We start from the raw sequence: 13,227 nt of genomic DNA on the forward strand, positions 1-13,227 counted from the left end.
ATAAAACCCAACAATAACCAGTTCTGTCTATCAAATAGTCACAAGTCTACTATTTATTAGTGTTTGTAATTGCTGATTTTTATTATGCTGGTGCATTCAAGGAGTATCAAGAAGAGTCCCATCAAACCTAATTTTTCTGTATGTATCTGGTTAGCCATTTTATTAATAAGCCTTGTCAGTTATTAATTCAATGTAGCAATCACAGAGAGATCAAGTATAAAGGGGCGCCCAGCCTGGAACAGATCGCCATGGGTCCCAGAGTTTAGTGAACTTTCCTAGACAGACCCTTTTTGTATTCCTCTCACGAGAATCAAATTGACTTATTGCCTTCATTCCTTCGATGTAGGTGGATTATGGGACAGCCACTTTTGGGCAATTAGCATTCTGGCCACAAACAAACGCCTAAATCTAGGGCTCTAATATTGGGCTGAATATTGTTGGGGGATTTACATCCTCATCTAGATAGCTAAATAGACATGTAAGGGGGTTAGTGAGAGTCATGTTGTTCTATCCCCACTACATGCTGCCCTGTGGCCTTTGTATAGCTTGACATGGAGCTAAACCCTCATATTCTGCAATAAGTAAGACTGAGTAAAATCTTGATGTTTTATTAATAAAACAGGGTGGGGTGAAACTTTTTAAAAGAACATAGAAACATACAGTCATTATATAAAACATGTAAATATAGTGAACAGCTAAAATGGAACCCGAGCACCCAAGATGGACCTGTTTCCTTTTCCTTGGACTGAGGAGTGATGGAAGTTTTCTTATAAAGTAAAACAGACCTGAAGCGGCTGTAAATAAAAATGTTTCCTCTTTAGCGCCATCTAGTCTCCTTCAGTATGGTTTAAGTCAGGGTAGATCCCTGTGAGTTGTAGCCTCCTTTTTGGGTTCTTAACAATATGTGTTCAGTCTGTGTGTCCGAGAGACATGTGTCTGCTTGTGGGATTCTGTCTGTCGACGCGTTTCGCCCCTCCCGGAGTAACAGGGCTTCGTCAGGACATGTCCTGCTACAACTCACAGGGATCTACCCTGACTTAAACGATACTGAAGGAGACATCCTAAAACCATCAAGTGACCGTGGAGTTTCAATACCCTCTCCCTCTGATAAAGTATCTACCGACAAGTACAAAGGGATACAAATAACACACAAATCTACCGTCTGGATTGAGGACAACATCCTAAGTATTTTTTTCATCAACCTGACTGCACGAACTTCCTAAAAACGTGAGTGAAAAATCTTATTATATATACCCGCGGAGGTTTTTTGTGACTGTTTAATAACTAACACTCAAATTGAAAGTTCAGTGAGATCAAGGCCAAAACTATAACTACAATAGCGGGAATGATAAAAACACTACACAATCAGAAAGACTTTGTATCCTTCTAATTGTAGCGGACTACAACTATACAACAAAGTGAGGGTTAATGATACACACGGATCTACAAATTTTGGACACTATAAAACCATTGAAAAGAAAGTGAAATCTCTGGGAATCCGTACCGTCGTCTGGAAAACTAAACCATTGGAAAGAAACCCACAAGGGAAGGGTTAATAGCACAGACGGATAACCGGAAACAGTTTACTTAGTAAGGTTAAAAGAAATCATCCGAAAACTGTAAACCACTCTGGAGATAACAAGCCACTACAAGTAAAGTAACATAGAAGTAAACCTATAACTAAAGAGTTGGTAAACGAACACAGAGAGAAAGAAAAAGTTAAAAAATAAAACGGAACAAAAGGATTGAGTTCCCCACCTTAAGCAATCAATGGATGTTAATGTCTCCTAACTGTGGACAATCCACTATATGTAGAACATCCTAGCAACAAGAGCCTGAAACAGATAACGATCTGAAAGGGGATCTATTCCCCATAATATAACACAGACCGGTTCTTCAAAAAAACATGTGAAATATCCGAGAACATCCCATCCGAAAGAAATATCTATTCAAAGATAATTAATTGAAATACCAAATGTCATGCTTCAATAATTTTTAAACTTTAAATGTGTGAAATAATGGCTAATTGTCACAAATGATTTTCGTTTTCAATAAATTAAGATATTTTTTGCAACTGAATTGCTGGTCTCGATCCTGTTCTTAAACCTCTTTGACAGGCTGACTTTCAGCAAGTCGATTCTTTTGTTAAAAGTCTACTTGGTTTTGGATCTGAGTGACCAGCAACTTGCATCGAAACGAATAAGTTAAAGAAGGAGCCGGATACCCAGGAAGAAACACAACCCTGTCTTTTTCTGCTTTGTGATATGCCTTTAAATATGATTTGCTTTATCTGTCTCTGGTATTTGTCTCCATCCCTTCCCATACTTCAGATTTTCTTCTATGTAGATACCACATTTCTTTATTATGTTCCATCTCAGCCACATGTCCTTTGCTGAGTGGATCACATTATGATCTTTTAACTAGGGATGTTCAGATTACCAGTATCTGTATCGGTGAGAATACTTGACATTTTCAAGGGAAACTACCAGGGTCACAGCGGTTGCAGCTGCGATTGGGCCCTGGGACTCCACCACTGTCTGAAATAATTAGTCAGTATTGTTTTAGAAAACTTGTCACATGAGACTAAATAAAAAGGTATCAGTAATTGGTATCTGTGAGTACCAGTACTTGTACTTGGTGTAGAAAAAAATGGTGTCAGTGCATCCCTAATATATATATTAGACTAGTATATATATAACAAATCATCAAATCATACATTAAAACAGGGATGCACAAATCAATCTCTAGTTTAGTCTTGGAGCTGGAAAAGTATCTGTACTTGGACTTGTACCAAGTACGGTACTTGGGTTCTGTGCATCCCTATTTTTGACCTATCCTATGTTCGGTGTTGTAAAGATCTGCACAGTTTGGATTAAACTTCTCAACAATTTTCAAGGTGTCATATGGATTGAGCCAACTGTCTGTCTCACTGAGCTTGTGAGTTACTACTATCAGAAGTATAAGTTATAGAGATCACACTTTCAAAGCTTAGACTGGGGAGGCAGAATAGTGATTTTACTAGTTCTCCACACTTTTTTTCCAAGTTTGTACACGCATTATTTGTGCATTTTCAGGCTTGAATATTTTTGTTATACTTAATGGAAAGCTAGTTATTAGAAGGAGGAGACAGTTGTTAGGTGAGAAATCGTATAAAAACACATTACGTATGTTTTTCAGGTGCTCTCAATTAAGTCTATTGAAGCCAAAATTTGGGATCATGTTTCAGGCCGGGTTCACAGCATTCTACTGACCAGATCTGGACCAGAAATGTAACGCGGTGCATTGCGTTTATGACGCATTCCAGCGTGTTCTGGTGTGTTTTTAGTTTTTTTAGATTAAAATGGGCTTTCAGGTGCAGTCCAGTGCATTTGAATGCATTTTTGATGCATTTACATGTGTTCCAGAGCATTCCTAGGCAGAGAAATAGTGTATGCAGGCAGCCTGTGCCTGTTTACAGGTTCTCGCAGCTCAGATGCCCCCACCATGTCATCCTGTGTGTCCCCACCATGTCATCCTTTGTGCCCCCACCATGTCATCCTTTGTGCCCCCACCATGTCATCCTTTGTGCCCCCACCATGTCATCCTTTGTGCCCCCACCATGTCATCCTTTGTGCCCCCACCATGTCATCCTTTGTGCCCCCACCATGTCATCCTTTGTGCCCCCACCATGTCATCCTATAGCTCAGGACTTGACATTTTGAGCCCTGGTATAATGTATTGCTGGGATTTGTAGTCATCTATAGCTGGTCTCCTTACTCCCTCCCCTGTCTGCCTCTCCTTGCTCTCTCCTCTATAGTCTAAAAAAAAAAAAATTGCTGCGCGCGTTGCTAGAGTGTTCGGATTTTACTTGAAGAAAAGGTGGCAACCCTAGTCTGGAATCGCACTTAAAATTGTGTGTGAATAGGGGCTTATTGTGTGTCTGTTTAAAGTGAAATTGTGTGGCATCTTTAGTAATAAATCTGTCTCAGGACCTTGCAAACCGTCACACTTGTCTGCCCAGGAATACAGATACACAGAGACTTTGCTGAATGAGAGGCAAACTAATTTGTGACTAATTGTGGAGCTAATTTGCTTGATAAGTGCCCCCCACTGTATTTTTGTTTCTTTGTGATGTGTCTAAATAAAGCTATGAGAAGGAAAAAAACTCCAGTGAGGAGCATGTGCAGGGAAGACGTTGCTAAGGAGGAGCTGTGTTGCCTGGTTACAGGTTGCTACAACATAGTCAGGGCTGTCAGAGTTTCTCAGAGCTCATCTCATCATCAGTGAAGAGAGCCATATATACAACCGGGTGGAGGGATATCTGAGAAGTTCGCCTTGCACAGATCTTAGATTAAAGGTGATATTGCATGTTTTCTACAAGTACTGGACTTTCTCTATTGCTGCACTCGTATTGGCTTTCTCCCTAGGATGGTAGATTATAGTGGTTTGCTTTTCTTTATCATACTTGTGATTTCCGTATTCACATGATAGACCTGACAACTCTTAGGGAAATATCTCTATTTTTCAAATATGGCCCTTTATACAATGGGGTGACCCTTCTAAATAGATCTTATCATCTATTGCATGTTTATTATTCACAAGTGCAAAAATGGGCACTGTAGTAGGGTCGGGATTATGAACAAGAAAAACAGTTATGACTGGGCTTGTGCAAATATCAAATATTCAAAAACTCCACTAAAGCTCACCTGACAATCTGATTGTACAATCTCTTTTAGATCTACCAACAACTATGTATTGCAAGGGCTTGCCTGATTGGATACCAGTGACTGGATAGTTTAGGTAGGTCCTCATATCACATAGTTTTGGTAAATCTAAAGTTTATTGTACAAACATTGGTCAGATTGTAATGTGTATAATGACCCTGAGGCCCCATTCACATTGAGCGATTCGCAAATCGCGCGTTTGTCACGCGATTTGCATTTTGCGCGATATCGCATGTTTGTCGCGCGATATCGCGCAAATACTTGCATTGAGCAAGCTAGAATTGCGGCAAAATCCGCTCCAAAAAGGGTCCTGCTGTAGCGACGCACGACCCGCGACAGCGACGGACAGAGCCCCATTGAGATGCATTGGAGAGCGATATCGCGTGGTAAATAGCCGCCATATCGCGGGAATTACCGCGTGATAAATCGCTCAGTGTGAATGGGGCCTGAGTGTTAGAGTCACCACAGGCATTACTATCTGATTGTACAATTTCCTTTAGTTCTGCCAACAACTATATAGTGCAATGGCCTGCCTGATTGGATACAAACTGATTAGATAGTTTAGGTAGATCCTAGTATTACTTTGGTACATCTAAAATTGCACAAAGATTGTACAGTCAGATTGTAACATGTATTGTGACTCCGGGTTCACATATTTGTACTGCGCTTAAACATGCCTTTTAGTACATGTTACTGCAATGCACGATACGTGTTTTATTGCACTGCATTTACTATGTGGTAACCTGACCACACTGACACAGATCTACTTCTGTGGTTAGCGTGGTCAGGAATCATTTGAAATCCTCTAAGACAGCAGTGGGCAACTCCAGCCCGCTAGCTGTGCTTTAACTACAAATCCCAACATGCCTCTGCCTCTAGGAGTCATGCCTGTAGCTGTCAGTCTTGTAGTGTCTCATGGGACTTGTAGTTCCACAATGGCTGGAGGGCCGGAGTTGCCCACCCATGCTATAAGGGGACTTCTTCAATTGATACAGAACCAGTCTTTTTACTTTGAGGGACCAAGTCATGTAGGTAGGTTTACATACACTTTAATTTTAAGATATTAATCATAGAAGATTCAGGTGAAGGCAAACCTTTTTTGTTAGTTTTGGATAGAATGGGGGACAGTTAAACCCTATATCAAATTTTTACTGCTGTCTGCGTGTTTGGGAGATTCCCCTCTCTATTTATCCTGGTGACCACTATCACCAATACAGGAAGTGAGGGAAAACCCAACATTTTAGAGATGTCACACAACAAGGGTTGCCAACTGTCACTTTGGGGAGATTTCCTCTCACTTCCTGTCATGTCTTGGGACAGGAATTAAGGACAAATCATCCAAACAGGATACAGGAAAAATAACCCAACAGGGATTGTTAACCCTTGCTTTCTCTATCCAAAACTTAAAGCAAACATTTTGGCTAGACACTGTAAATATTGGCTAGCATGCAGGGTAAGCTTCTATTCCAACTCTTGTTTGAGTTTTCCTATGTGTAAGCATGTTGGTTGTCAGAGAGAACATCTTGTTTACAGCAAAGATGCTGGCTTTATTTTGCTGATATTTTTCTCTAATTATCGTTTTAGCTGCGGTGTACAAATGCATGTACTTGTATATGAAAGAATTACACTTCCAGATGTCGCCTCACGGCTACCCTTTTAGGATAGACACAGGAAGCTGCCAATGTTGTCCTTAGTTTAAAATTCTAGTTGCTTGGCTGTCATTGTGGTCCATTTGCATCAATAGTTTGAGGGACGACTTTTGCTGTCAGTCTTTGTGCTGCAGGAACTCATGCATTAACACAACGTACAGCAACGCACATTACATAAATGAATGCACTGCAGTGCTATTATTTTGAATACCACCCCAAATGCAATAAGGTATTGCACATGTGAAGCAAAGCATTGAAATGCAACATGTCTAATATACAGTGCATCGGAAGCAGGGGTGTCGCTAGACTCTGACACCCAGGGCATGTGCCCCGGGTCTTCCACTGAGTGTTCCAGAACCTCTTTAAAATATGGAGATGATACATTTCATGCATACTCCAGGTTTGGAACATTGTGAGGGGAATTTATCAATAATGGAACAGACATATTCTGGTGCAGTTGCCCATAGCAACCAATCAGCTTCTCTCTTTAATTTTCATAGCTTAAAGTATAAACACTAATTTTTTTATGCATATATCTACTGCTAGCAAGCAATAGATGTAATGCAAAAACATTACAAAAAATAAAAAGTTACCAAAAAGGTATCGTATTTTTCGCTCCATAAGACGCACTTTTTCCCCCCCAAAAAGGGGGCAAAAATGTCTGTGCGTCTTATGGAGCGAATCCCTATCCCAAGTAGTTTTTTTGTACATTCAGCCCTGATCCGGACAAGCAGAGCTAATGTACAGTGGGAGCCGCTGCTCGAAGACCCATGACCACGGCATTGGAGCTCACCATAGAGCCCATAGAGCAGACGAAGAACATCTTGTCTTCGTCTGCTCTGTGTGATCACTGAGACCGATGACAGCGCCACCTGTCTCATCTGTCACTTACTGCAGCTGTCACAGAAGTTAGAACCCTACCCTCCCTGCGTCCTATTTACAGCAGCATGGGGGGGTAAATAATTGTGACTTTAATGTCACTTCAACTGAACAAACTGAAGATAGAAGCTGATTGGTTACCATGTACAACTGCTCCACATTCTGTCTGCTCCAGTTTTTTTAAGAATATTCAGTTAGGATGTCTTTTTTTTCTGATAATGATTTCAGTCCTACCATGGTAAAAAAAGATTATATTATTCTAAAGCTGGCCACACACTATGCAACCTGATTGTCTAATCTGCTTTAGATCTACTATCAACTATGTATTGCGGGACCAGCCTCATTTGATACATCTAGATTGGATTCTTTAGGTCCGTCCTCATATTGTATAGTCACCATGGTATCCTACCAGCCCCTCAACATTATAAGCTGTGTGCCCAGAGATACCCCTTGTCTTTTCGCACCCTAGAAACACCCCTGGTCAGAAGCCTATTTATTTCAATGGGCTGCTTAAATTAAACACAGGCAAACGCGTGAAATGAAAACACATTCATTCATTCAGCCACACAGAACAATTAGGGTTTCTGTATTCTTTGGGATCTGTGATACAAAGTTTTACAGCCAATGGGTCACTCTAACAGCCAGGCAGATGGCATTTGCTGAAGTAGTTAGCAATGGCATAATTAAATAATGAGTATGGGTAAACTATATGTAAGCAGAAACGTACAGGGTATCTTTGTTTGAGTACTTATTTATTATTTTTTAAAAAGACATAATATCGACACCATGAAATAGAAAAAACATGTATTTTCTTTTCCTCATAGCAGTGTTATCGTGTGTACATGTGGTCAATTTGAGACTGCATTGTTCATGTTTGTGCTGTCTAAATAAAGCTATAAGAAGGAAAAAAGAACTCCAGTAAGGAGCATGTGCAGGGAAGACGTTGCTAAGGAGTGGTTGTGTTGCCTGGTTACAGGTCGCTACAGCACACAATGAAGGCTGTGACAGCTTCTCAGAGCTCATCTTATCATCAGTGAAGACAGCCGTATGTACATTCAGGTAGAGGGATATCTGGGAAGTTTGTCTTGTGCAGATCTTAGATTAAAGGTGACATTCCATGCTTCCTACAAGTACTGGACTTTCTAAATCTCTGTAACTATAGCGAACACCCAAGTGTTGGGTTTCTTCCTAAGACGGACCATGATGTGCTCCAATAGTTTGCTTTTTCATCATACTAGTGTGTTTCCTGTACACAACTGTCTAGGAAATATCCATGTTTTTCTGTTTATGTTTTTGGAATTTCTCTGAAGGGGATACAACTGTAACAAAACAGTACTTTGCAATCCAGGGTCGCATTGGTGGGTCCTTGATGGTGTCAGAAAAGGAATCAAAACTCTTTTGTATGGTTATATCTGCAACAGGTTGTTGTATGGAGCCTTGACATAAACTATATCCGAGTTTCATGGGAGGGCTTTCATAGTATGGCGAGGTTTTTTGAAGTTTGTCAGGGTGGTGTGTACCCAAAAAGCTGGTGTGCAATGGTTGGTGGCTGGTACAGGTGTTAATGGATTGTACTTTTGTTGGTGCTGTCACGAACCTGTTGTACTGCATAAAGTCTATGTTTTGATGTATTGGTGATTGGTGACCAAAAGTGACATTAAAGGCTAAAGTCCCCCCCCCCCCCTCACCCCCCTCATCCGATCTTCTTCTTCTTCTTTCCAGTAGTTTTCATCAGTCCCTCCAGCGCTGACTCCTCTGTCGTCCTCCTCTTAGCTCATGTCCCATGGAGTCTGTGAGGGTGCACGCTGCTTCATAGATTTACCTTGTGTCTCTCCTCATCTCCCGGCCGAACATCTGAATTGCGCATTCGCCCGCCCCAAGATCCTTTGCGGCCACCCGAGAAATGTTCAGATGTTCGGATGGGAGAGCGGGGTGGAGACACAGATAAGTGTTAACCCTTTTTTTTCCAATCGTTTTGCATATATCTACTGCTTGCTGGCAGTAGATACTGTATATGCAAAAACCACTGAGGGTTTAATAAGCCTTTAAAGCTAATATATTTCCTGAAAGCAGAGATCCTGAAGAATAGATTCGCCTGAATCACTTCCAGTGTAATGGCTGCTAAAGGCATACATCGAGGACAGCCAAAGGGTTAAAATTAGTGTAGGAATGTTGAATTGGGGACCAGTATGGGCACCCGGTATAGTAAACAAGGAAAATTGCCTTGCCTATGTATTAGGAATACGCTGGACATGGCTTGCCAGTCTAGCCCAACACATCCGGTATGAACAGAACCTCCCGTGCTCTCAATAGACACAAAAAAAAAGGGATTTTACTGTGTGTAAAAAAAAAAAATCAAATGTAACTCTATAATAACCCAAAATAAGTATTTGCTAAAAACACAGTGGGGGGAATTCATCAAAACTGGAGCAGACAAAATCTGGAGCAGTTGTGCATGGCAACCAATCAGCTTCATTTTCAAATCTTAACTGAATAGGCTGAAGAGAGAAGCTGATTGGTTGCCATGGGCAACTGCTCCACATTTGGTCTGCTCCAGTTTTGATAAATTCACCCAAGTCTTTTCTAGAGGTGCGTAGCTATCTGGATAGATCTTCAAGCAGGTGCCTGCAGTTTGTTTTTAGAATTCTATGATATCCAAACATGCAAATGTTTGAGATTTCAGAACAAAACAGACACTGACTTGCACAGGAGTTCAGTAACTCCCAATACACAAGGCTGTACCATCTCCTGTACCCTAAATATGAACAGGTTTATTTTTATATTTATAAGGACATTGTTGCTAGGGACAACGTGATATAATAACAGCACTAACATTCCAACAACCACATGTTGGGATCAGTCATGCTGGGGGACATCTGCCAAAAAGTATGTTTCTTTAAGTAGATATTTTGGAAGCCAGAACAAGAGATTGTTGGCATCTGGGGGTCTCAGAATAAAAAAAGCAGCACCATTCAAATAAAATGTAGGTAAAGAGGCTCTAACAGGTATACTGAGACATCATTTGTGTGTGTTGTATGATCTACAAATAACACTAACTCCTTTTTCTCACAGCACCTTCTGATATCCTGAGCTCACTACAAAGATCTTCAAGCACTTTACAGCCATGACGTCTTTAATGCCATCTCAGAAAGATATGGGAAGTGGAACATACACATTCTCCAGCCATCCCAGGGTGGTTCAAAACCGGCATAAATACAGGACAATACCACCCCCTACGTGAGTAAATGATTCAATGTTACATATTATATATTCTGCAAAATAGGTTGAAAATAACAAATGTACTAAATATATTCATATAGTAACTCTGTAAAGTTCTCCTATACTCAAACTTTTTTTTTATACATATTCTTTGAAAATACTGCAGCTTTTCATCACTGTAGAATAGTCAGAATATTAAAACATCTTAGGTTATTAGTTGTTTTGGGTATGGGTACTTTTACTATACTATACACTGAGTGGCCAGATTATTATGACCACCTGACGTTTGTAGGCAAATTAGCTATAATTTTGCGCTGAAGTTGCTAGAGGGCCAGACCATTATAAATAGGGAAGCAGGTTGTTTACCATGACAGTAGAAGTGATTTTTTTCCTGAAGATTTGGGTAAACAACGCGATTTACCAGCCTTTGAACGTGGGATGATTGTTGGCGCTCGGAGCCATGGATCGAGTATCAGCAAAACAGCAAAAAAACAACGTTAAATGTTCAAGAGCAGCTGTTGTTAAAGTGTTTGAAGACTGGACTGTCAGCCGAAAATCTGGGTCTGAACGTGCGAATTGTGGCCGTCAGCGACTAGTCAATGTTAGGACAGAACGGAGAGTGGCACGACTGGTACAAGACAACACAAGGGCAACAGTGCAGTGTCAGATTCCTCGCATTACCTTTCAACATCTCGTGGAGTCACGAGGCGGCCCAACTAAGTACTGATGGGGTGGTCATAATAACCTGGCCACTCAGTGTATGAAACCAAAGTAATATTTTAAATGACAGTAAGTATGATAGCTTGGTGGACGTTATGTGGTCCAATTCTGCAGCTGAAATAGAATTTTAAGGAGCAGACAGCAATGGGAAAGGGACATTTGCTACAGGAATATGGTGTGAGAAAACATGGAGGTCTGTCTGCATATAATCATCTGACTAGTACCATTACCTCAGCACTGCCATATCTCAGTCATTACCCACATTTATAAAATGTTGGCTCAGTAGACTCCTCGATACATTGTGCTGTTGTCTGATATGCAAGCCTAAATACAACCCGCTAGTAGTCACAAGCAATACATTAAGAAAGGTGATTCAACATTATAAAAAAAAAAAACTAATTTCTTCTAGTGTGATGGGACTGCACAGGTCTGATTCCTGTGTAAAACATATTTTACAATATTTCCTAGTGAAATATTAACAGAACTCAATTTATGGTGGTCCATTATGAATATGCAGTAACCCTTTCATTTTATGGCGGTTTTTCAAACTGCCATAAAATGAAGCCAAGTGTGCTGTACAAAGTCCTTTCTCTTAGGCAGAGGTGGACAAACTCCAGCCCTCCAGGTGTGGTGAAAATACAAGTCCCATCATGCATCTGTGTCTGGGAGTCATGCCTTTGACTGTGAGAATCTTGCAATGCCTCATGGGATTTGTAGTTCTGCAACAGGTGGAGAGCTGGCGTTTACCCACCCCTGCTCTTAGGCCAAGTGTTAAAGTAGTATTAAAGCCTCAAACTTCTTTTCAATAATGAATCCAGATCAAACAAATATATATTGCTTAGCCAACTATTTCAATATTTGTATTGACATTTTTGCACAAGCACTTATCATGCTTTGCACAAGTCACCATGCTTCAGAACAGCTGGCTCCAACTCTCTCAGCTCGGCTTACCTGAACTTCCTGTCAAGTACAAGCTTACAAGTTACAGAGCAGTCTCCAGCAGCCATCTACCTACTAGCCGGGAGGAAGCAGTAGTGGGGAGCAGAGGAATGGTTTCCCTTTCCTTGTCTGTTGGTTTGTGGAGACATCCACAGATTACTAGCACACACAAGGGTGGCTCCAAAGGACCCTTCAAAGGAAAGGAGCCACCCCAAAACAGGTTATCAGGGCCAGTTCTCAGTGGACCCAATGATTCTGCAGGTAACTGAAACTTTTAAACATCAAGAAGCAGCATCCATTGTAAATGATTTAATCAACATTTGAAATAGCTTAAAAACAATTTGACTTTAATATCACTATAAAGGTAGATCCTGTCACTAAAAAGGTTGGATCATATATGCGCATATGACCACTTTCTGAAGTCTTTGGCCAACCTTGGTAAATGGTTTCATAATGTTTCTGCAAACATAAAACCATATATATTTTACTTGTTTTTCAGGACTGAAGAGACATATATATATGGAAATATTATGTATGATAGAAGAGTGGTGCGAGGTAACACATATGCGCAGCATATACTACCACTGGTAAACAAAACAAGCAAGTTTTATATGTCTTTTTTCTTTGTAACTTATGACTTATATGCGGTATGACATTTTACAGAGCTACCTGTTTGTATATTGGAACAATTTAATTTTTGAAGTTGTAGCCCCTGTAGCTTGTACCTAATGTTCACCCTTTAGATCAGGGGGTACGTGAAGGTTATTTGCTGGCCTGGCCATTTTCTTTTAACACCACTGGCGGAACTACCAGGGTCGCAATTGTGACCAGGCCCTGGCGTTCAGCCACTTGGGGGGGCCCAGTGAGGAAGAAGAGGGCCCCCCCGAGAGAGTACCGCTTCTTCCCTGCTGCACAGCCGCCGCAGCATGTACGGGCAGCTGTGCGGCAGGAATGGGAGAGGCTGTCACCAGCAGAATATGCTGCAGGCGCCGCCTGTGTGAGGACCTGACCCTCTTAGCCCCGCCCCCTGACCGGGGAGACGAGAAAGAGAGAGGGCCCTGCTGAAGAAGGAAGGTAAGTCTGGAGTGGGAAGGGGGGGCGCGGGTAAGTGTATGTGG

The 13,227-nt window shown here is 41.1% G+C and overlaps 1 protein-coding gene across 1 annotated transcript in view; it reads left to right on the forward strand.

Annotated features, from left to right (window-relative positions):
- Positions 1-8,305: 8,305 nt before the first annotated feature.
- The window catches only part of RSPH3 (radial spoke 3 homolog), a 24,725-nt gene continuing 19,803 nt past the window's right edge, over positions 8,306-13,227 (forward strand). Inside the window, exons 1-3 of the mRNA XM_018564427.1 lie at positions 8,306-8,338; positions 10,304-10,468; positions 12,609-12,696. Coding sequence (XP_018419929.1) covers positions 10,356-10,468; positions 12,609-12,696 — 201 coding nt within the window. The 5' untranslated portion in view covers positions 8,306-8,338; positions 10,304-10,355. The remainder of the gene's footprint in view (positions 8,339-10,303; positions 10,469-12,608; positions 12,697-13,227) is intronic.

This window comes from Nanorana parkeri, unplaced genomic scaffold, assembly GCF_000935625.1.
Source record: "Nanorana parkeri isolate BGI_ZX_2015 unplaced genomic scaffold, ASM93562v1 scaffold750, whole genome shotgun sequence".
NCBI lineage: Eukaryota > Metazoa > Chordata > Amphibia > Anura > Dicroglossidae > Nanorana > Nanorana parkeri.